The 8,256-nt window shown below is 51.0% G+C and overlaps 1 protein-coding gene across 1 annotated transcript in view; it reads left to right on the top strand.

Moving 5' to 3' along the window:
- The first annotated feature begins 5,259 nt into the window (after positions 1-5,259).
- The window catches only part of LOC134537232 (uncharacterized), a 52,210-nt gene continuing 49,213 nt past the window's right edge, over positions 5,260-8,256 (top strand). The window contains exon 1 of the mRNA XM_063377498.1: positions 5,260-5,355. Within this exon, the coding sequence (XP_063233568.1) occupies positions 5,260-5,355 (96 nt within the window). The remainder of the gene's footprint in view (positions 5,356-8,256) is intronic.

Here is an 8,256-nt window from a genome sequence, read left to right as displayed (position 1 = left end):
ATAATTTGTTACACCTAACCAAATATACATTTGAGCTGACAAAATCATTTTGTTGGGTCACCAGAATCTTTCCTACCACAAAATATTTGTTTGAATTAACAAAATATATTTATTTCGCCACATATAAACAAATATTTTGTTGAGGCAAACAAGCCTTTCTCTCATTGTAGATGTAGTGAAATATTTCAAGAATACTGAAATACATTAAATGAAAATAATACTGCACAATTAAGAAACACACACACACATATATATACATATATTTGTATATAGTGTATTGTTCTGTTTTCTCAAGCGGCCCCTACTGTATGCTCCGCTGGCTAAATGAAGCCAGGCGACTGTGTTGCGTGTACTCGCCCTGGAACAAGCCGCGAGAGAGCGCCTTCATACAGCCCTCACGCCCTTCCTAGGGCCGCAAGGCACGCTCGTTTATTGAGACCGCGTGATTTACGGTCCATTCGCCCGGGCGAGGCTGCCGTGAGGGGGTTTACGAGGAGGGGGGGGAGGGGGCACGTGCCCTGAGAAAGGCGCTCCGCTATTGTGGTACCTTACCCCCCCTCCCCCCTTCGCCCGGCCAGCACCGGGATTACAGGAACAGCCTTAATGTATCAGCCGGCAGCCCTACTCTCCTTCCAGGCGTTGTTAATAGATGTTCCCGGGCCGCTGTAGCGAGAGCTGGTAGCAGCGCCTCGCGTCCAGACTTCCTCGGGGTGCTCCCAGTCGGGGACGCACCACAACGCCGAAATACCACAACGCCGAAATGCCAAATTGACCACAACGCCGAAATACACTAACGCCGAAAAATGTCATTGCAGGACTGCCACAAAGGTTAGGTTAGGTTAGACTAGGTTAGGTTAGACTAGGTTAGGTAAGACTAGGTTATGTTAGTCTAGGCTAGGATGGGCTAGGTTAAGTTACAGTAGGTTAGGTTATATTACGCTAGGTTAGGTTAGGTTAGGTAAGGTTAGGTTTGATTGTAGTACTTCGGCGTTAAGGTACATTTAAGAAACACTTCATTCAGTTGTTATTTCGGCGTTGTGGTACACAGCAGTTTTCTAGCTGTCGGCGTTGTGGTCAATTTTGACATTCGGCGTTATGGTATTTCGGCGTTGTGGTAACGACCGCTCCCAGTCCACTCCGTCCGTGCTCCGTCCTCGCTGCAGCCAGCGGCCGTGTGTGCTACCCAGAGTAGCGCACCCAGCCGGTAGCAGCGCCAGTGGCAGAGCGTGCTACCCAGAGTAGTGGACACTACTCGCAGGTCGCCCTCGCTCCACCCTAGCCGCCGGCGGTGGCTTAGGACAGCCGCCTTCGCCCTCAGTTCTTGCTCGTTCCCATAAGTTTCTGAGAAAAATACTCAAAATTTGCGACTACAAGACGTGAAATTGTTTGTATCGCCCAGCTTTGGAAAAACATTGAATGACCTTATAGTGAGTGATCACGGATCTATTCTTCAGGGGGGAAAAAAATTCCTGGTAACGTTTAGGATGTATCTGGTATCCAAAATTAACAATAAAAAGCAATATTGTAATTCTTATACAGTACAAACTTATGGGTCTGTAGATGCTTGTAACTGCGATTTTCACGTGGAGGTGTCAAGAGCTATTGTTTCGTTTGTGCGAAATCTTGTCATGGCATTTTACTATCCGTCTCTCATTTGCGTGTTAACTCTTCATCAGTATTTTTCTCACTTGGAGGAATAGTTTTGTGTACGGTGGAATCCAGTTTTTTTTTTTTTTTTTTTTTACTAGAAAGTTCACCGGGAGTACTGCTTTTCGGAGTCGAATTCAGCTTTCACCCTTACTCTTGGTTTTGAGGTTGGCATTAGTATTGCCGAGGTGATAATTAGTAGAGAGACTACTGGTCTTGTCCATTTCAGACTGCAGGCTCCCCTTGTTGGCTATTTCAAAAATCCATTTGGGACTTTATTTTATTTGCAAGCATGGTTTTATAATGGTTCTACAGTTTACAGCTAAGAAGTTATCCGGATAAATTTACATACGAGATGAAACTTTGAAATGATTTCAAAACACAGACACAGGGAGCTTCGAACAAGCTGTGGTCCACTTTCGAAGGCTGCAGAGATCATCGAGTGTTGGGAGCCCGTCTGGTCCCGGCCAGTGTTTGCGAGGCTGCGACAAGCAAGCAGGGCCTAGTCCGCCTGCATCTCGCCGTGCGGTCCATCCTGGACACAGAACAAGGAGGGAAATAAAGAAGTGCGACTCTTACAGTGGAAACTGAAACCTTGTTTCACGCGACATGTGCCGCTATCTGCTGGGTGGGCCCATAACTACCAGCAAATGAAAAAATCGGAATAGAGGTTCTCACACAAAGTTTTTTAGAGTTTTTTTTTTTTTTTTTTTTTTAATGGGGGACCCCCCGCCAGGGGGTCCGCCCCGCCAAAAATTAGCTCTTTATTATAAAAAGGAGAATACAAATAGAAAAAACATGGAAGAAAACATCTGATACACTTACATTAAGGTATTTACAATTAAAGATACATACATTTTTTGTCCCTTCCAACATTCAAGTCCTTGGGGGCAGGTGATTTGTGTGAGGTGAAGTGTCTATTTACATTTGGTGGTGAGGGTGGTGGTGATGTGATGGTGTGGCCGGGTCCGTTGGCTCGGGCCCGGTCCTTGCGGCCGGCGTCGGGATCTGCGTTTCGGTGGGGTGGTCAGGTAGAGAGTGGTGCAGTACCGTGGTGTGATTGGTTCCGCAGTGCCTTCTCGTAGCTGTACTGGTCCCCAGGGTTAGCCACCGGCCCCTCCCGCTGGGTCGATGTCGTCTTCGTCGGTGGAGTCCTCTGCCTGGAGATGATCCGTCGTGAAGAGCGGTCTTCTGGGGTGAGGTGAGTTGGGGGGAGGGTCAGCGATCTGTCTGATGAGGGGGTTGAGGTTGTGGGAGCATTTGTGGACGAATTTCTTGGTGGTTTTGGAGATGGTGTCGTGGATGTGGGGAATACTGGTTTCATGTAAGAGTTCTTGCCGGGGGTGTGGCGCGGGAAAGCCCCAGGATCAGACGGGTGCCAAGGAAGTACGTCCTGGTGATAGGTCTTAGGTTGTAGAGGGATGAGTGAGACCAGGTGGGACAGGCGTACATGAGGTGGGAGATAATGTGGGTGCGATAGACAGTGATTCTGTTCTGGAGCGAAGTGCCGGAGGTGGGGCGGAGGACTGGGGCTAGTTGTCCCATGACTGCTCTGGTTTTGGCACAGATACTGTTGAGATGCGGGAGGAATGTGAATGATGCATCCAGTGTGACTCCCAGGTAGCGGATGGTTGGTGACCAAGGGATGGTGTGTTGGGTGATTCTGGGAGGATGGTCATGGCGTGGGTGGTATCTGGAGAACAGGATGGCGTTGGTTTTGGCGTGGTTGATCCCGATGCCGTGCGCTAGGAATTGGGTGTTCAGGGAAGTGAGTCCGCGACTGAGGCGATCCCTGAGCAACGGCTCAGAGACAGAGGAGGCGAGGAGGCATGTGTCGTCAGCGTATTGGACAAGGTAGGTGCCAGGTGGAGGGGTGAGGTCTGCAATGTGGAGGATGAACAGGATGGGGCTCAGGATGGCTCCTTGGGGGACACCAGCCTGGATGGGTCGGGGGTTAGAGAGGATGTTCTCCACTCTCACCTGGAAGGAGCGGTCCTCCAGGAAAGAGCAGAGAAGGCGGGTCAGGTGCGGGGGGATTGCGGTGGCGGATAGGCGGCGGATGAGTTGAGCATGTGGGACAGAGTCAAAGGCTCGTGCGAGGTCGAGGAGCACCATGCCCGTGTGTTGCCGCCTGGAGAAGCCCTGTACCACCAGCAGTTCCACCCGGGCGATGGCGTGGGATGTGGAGTGGTGGGGACGGAAGCCGAACTGGTGATTGGGGAGTAGGTTGTGGTCAGTGATGACAAGGAGGAGGCGTTGCAGGATGGTCCTCTCCGCGACCTTTGATAGGATTGGAAGGAGAGAGATTGGTCGGTAGGATGAGGGGAGGGTCGGTGGTTTGCCAGGTTTGGGGATGGGGCAGACGATGGCTGTCTTCCAAGAGGAGGGGAAGTGGCAGTGGATGAACATGGCATTGATGAGCTTGGTGAGGAAGACGATGGCTTTCCGGGGTAGGTGACGTAGGATTGGGGTGGGTATTGAGTCTGAGCCGGGGGCCGCAGAGAGGCGGAATTGAGAGATGATTTTTTGGAGTTCCCTGGGGGTGACCAGGGGGAAGTTGGGGGTGTCGGGGAGTAGGGGGAAGGTTACGTGGTGAGAGAGGGGGGAAGCCTCGTCATCGGAGGAGTCTGATGAAAGGGAGGTGTTGGTGGCTGAGGCGAAGGTGGTTTGCAGGTAGGCGGCCAATGCCTCAGATCTCTCCTTGGCAGTTTCTGCAACTCCTGTGGGAGTGGTGATGGGTGGGATGGTGGATGGGGTGGCTTTGAGTCGCCTGAGGTAGGACCAGAGGGAGCCGGTGGTTGTGGAGAGGGAGGCGAGACGCTGTGTTTCCTGCCGGGCCTTCCACTCCGTCGTCAGCCGGCGGCACCAGCCCCGCAGCAGGAGGAAGATTCTCCTGCTGAGCGGGGACCGGTTGGCCTGCCAGCGAGCACGACAGCGGTTCCGGAGGGACAGAGCGTCTCTGATGGTCTGCGGGAATGGGATGAGGCGGGAGCGGTGGGGGGCGAGAGGGACATGATCGTGAGCCGCATCCGATATTGCATGGGTGAGGGTGAGGGTGTTGGTGTCAATATCGGCTGGGGAGTTGAAGGGGGTTGTGAGATCGAGGGAGTCGGAGAGGGAGTTCTGGAAAGCGAACCAGTTCGCCTTCGGGAAGTCGAAGCGGGGGAGGTGGGGGTTGGTGTGGGGGAAGTAATGGAGTAAGCCGATGACGGGGATGTGGTCTGAGGTGCCGGTGGTGATGGTGCGGAGGTCTGTGATGAGGGGGAGAGCTGAGGAAAGGGCGAGGTCTATGATGCTAGGATGTCTGTTTTGTTGAGCTGGGTAGAATGTGGGTGTAGGGGGGGCATGGAGTGAGAGGTGGGAGGTGCGGAGGAGCTGACGAAGTGAACGGCCCCTTCTGTTGGCCGTCATGCAGCCCCAGAAGGGGTGTGTGGCATTGAGATCCCCCGCAAGCACGACGTGTGCATCCAGCCTACCGAGGGCCACAATTTCAGCTGTGGGGAAGGGGTGTTGTGGGGGTAGGTAGAGGGATACCAGGGTGATGGCGTAGGGACCTCCGTGGAGTCGCACAGCGACCGCCTCAGTCGCGGGGGACGTTTGGGTGTTGCGGCGATGGTGGGAAATTCTGGAATGGAGGAGCAGTGCCACCCCCCCGCCCCTCCCGTCGCAGTCGGAGCGGTGGGTGGCATAGCCGGGGATCAGGAGTTGGTCAGTGGGAGAGAGCCAGGTTTCTGAAAGGAATACGACATCGGGGGAGTGGCTCTGGATGAGGTGGAGGAGGTCTGGGAGCTTGGGGAGGAGGGAGAAGGTGTTCCAGATGAGGATCTTGAGGGGTGGTGTGGGATTCATTCGAAGAGTGAGAGCAGGGCTTGAAGGAGTACCTCAAACTTTTCGGTTTTGGTGGGGGCTTGGGAGAGGGCAGTCATGGTGCGGCGGATGATGGGCAGGTAGCTTTTTATCCAGGAGATGATGGTGTGAAAGGTTTCGGTGAGGGAGGTAGCTTCTGCGGAGGTGGTTGGGTTGTTCGTGACCGGGGGAGTGGTGCTAGGTGGGGGGATGGGTGGCGTGGCGATGGTTGGCGGTTTGGTCCAGGCGTTTCCCTTGAGGGGGGGAAATGTTCGGTGTGAGGTGGTGTTGGGTGGTGGGGGTGCAGAAGTGGGAGTGGGAGCATCTGTTGTGGGTCTGTGTGGGTGGCGTTTCGTGCAGGCGATGAGTGTGGGGCATTCCGGTGAAGTGGTTGTATTAAGTTATCTCCTTGGCGGCGCAATTTAATCGATGCGAATATACTTAATGCTGTTTAGTAATAAACCGTCATGTAATAAATAAAGGAGTAGGAGGTGCAAAAACTCATTGTATTACACACCACAAAATTAGTGGCTACCTAAATAGAGTGAATTTTCACTGGTTTGTTTGCCTGATAATAGCTTATGCATTACATCTCCTAATAAATTGATGTAGTTGTGTCAGCAATATATTATGAAAACTACCATCTAGCGGACGGGCACATAACTACTTCAAAAAACTAGGTCTCAGTCTCGGTAATTAGTAGAGGTGTAAAAGTAACGAAAAAATGTGTACCCGTATGTATTCGTTTCTATAACAATTAGTACTCGTTACTTTCGTATCGTTACTCGTTACTTCTGATACCGCATAACATGGCACATGCTATGTTATGTAACAGCAACAAATCGAGTCGTATTTCGTACGCGTACAGTATGACGTCGCGTAAATAAAAATAAATCGAATATAAACAATTAAAAATATTTGATAATTAACAGCTTTTGTTAACCAAGAAACAATTAAATCTCATTAGAGTGGCTTTATTATAATATATTTTTTAAGATAAGAACATAAAACGTGAAAATACGCGATAATAAAAAACAAAAACATACATATTTTTTATTTGTTAAAAAATATTTTCTTACGTTGTTTCTGTTCGAATCTAAAACTTTGTCTACACACACAATACCTTTAATAAACAGTAAAAAACTTGGACGACGAATTTCCAAATTATACTTTTATTAATAAACAAACATCGTTCTTTGTAACGAATAAGCGCGCGCATGCGTAAAACATACGAAAGATGCGAGTAACGAAATGCATTCGTGTGTAACGTTTCGTTACTCGTTACTAGATGCCGCACCCGTTACTCAGTAACGAATACATACGGTTTGCTACAGCTCTAGTAATTAGAGTTTCTCCCCCGTGATCCCCAACCACTTCTCTCGAGCGCTGAGCCTCGGCCACTTCTGCAGTCGGCGACACAAGCGATTCTTCCGTTCAAACGAGCGGAGACAATTGGTCGGGCGGGACCTAAGGCGAGGGCTCTTGTGTGGTTAATCCTCTTGTAGTGGGTTTGGTTTCCCCCTTCTCGCAAGAGAAGCGCACCCCCTTTCCTCTCCCTTCCTCTTGACAATGGTCAGCGGCTTGACTCGAACAGTGAACAGTGAACAGTGGCCGCATCCCACCGGCCCCATTTCACTCTCACTCTCTCTCTCTCTCTCTCTCTCTCTCTCTCTCTCTCTCTCTCTCTCTCTCTCTCTCTCTCTCTCTCTCTGTCTCTGTCTCCCGCGCTGTCCGCGTGGGGGGGGGGGGGGGGTTGAAGGGAAGGGAAGGGACTGACGCTAGTCTGTAGCATATCAGCGCGTCGTGAGAAGACACAAGCTGCAGTCCAGCCTGGCGAAAAGGTTTTTTGTTTTAGTTGCATGTATTACCGTGTATGTACACTTTGAACGTGAAATGAGTAGGTACTTAAAGTTTAAATTTGTTTTTGGCTGTGATACGACGGCTGTTTATTTTTAAACATCCGATGTGCTATAAAAAAACCGACAAATTCACATAAAATTATAAATTTTTACTACCAAACGTTCAGCAGCGTGTTACTTACTTTCTACATAATCGCCAAAACGGTCGAGGAATTTGTCACGTCGTAACACAGGTTTCTCGATGCCAGTGAATAGAAGTACAGGGTCAGCGCCTGGATCTCCCTCTCCCGCACCACGCCGCTGTGAGGCGGGCGGACTAATCACACGGCGCATTGTGCCGCACTGCTCGCATCTCCTGCGATACGTCTTGACGCGGGTGCCAGTGCGTCGTGCGATTAGTCCACCCGCTTTACAGCGGCGTCGTGAGGGAGAGGCAGATACAGGCGCTGGCCCTGTATCTCTATTCACTGGCGGCTGACTTCTTCGAGGAAGGCACCGAGAAGCTTGTGTTACAATGTGAAAAATGCCTCGATCGTTTTGGCGATTGTGTAGAAAACTAAGTAAAACCCTGCTGTACGATTGGTGATAAAATTATGTAATGTAAATGTGTTATAGCCCATCGGAGGTTGAAATAAAAACAGCCCTCGTTGAATCATGGTTGTTTCCGTGGTTGTTTCAGTGGCCGGACGCTACTGGCCTGAGCCTTGTTCACACGGTAAGCGCTTGGAGTCCCGGGGCGGGTGTTGGCTCAGGCTCGTGTAATTATGCCCTCCGCCCGGCGCGGTCCGGACATCAAAGGGGCGCTACACAGCCGACCATCTGGCGTTGGCTGTGAGTTTAGAGCGCGCGGGTCTCGCAACAAATGTTCTTCGCTTTCCCTGCAGCCTAGCTGCTTCCTCTGTCC

Source organism: Bacillus rossius, chromosome 12 (assembly GCF_032445375.1).
Source record: "Bacillus rossius redtenbacheri isolate Brsri chromosome 12, Brsri_v3, whole genome shotgun sequence".
In the NCBI taxonomy this organism is placed as follows: Eukaryota; Metazoa; Arthropoda; class Insecta; order Phasmatodea; family Bacillidae; genus Bacillus; species Bacillus rossius.
Note: the sequence above shows the minus strand (reverse complement) of the source record. Positions and strands in the feature narration are given on the sequence as shown.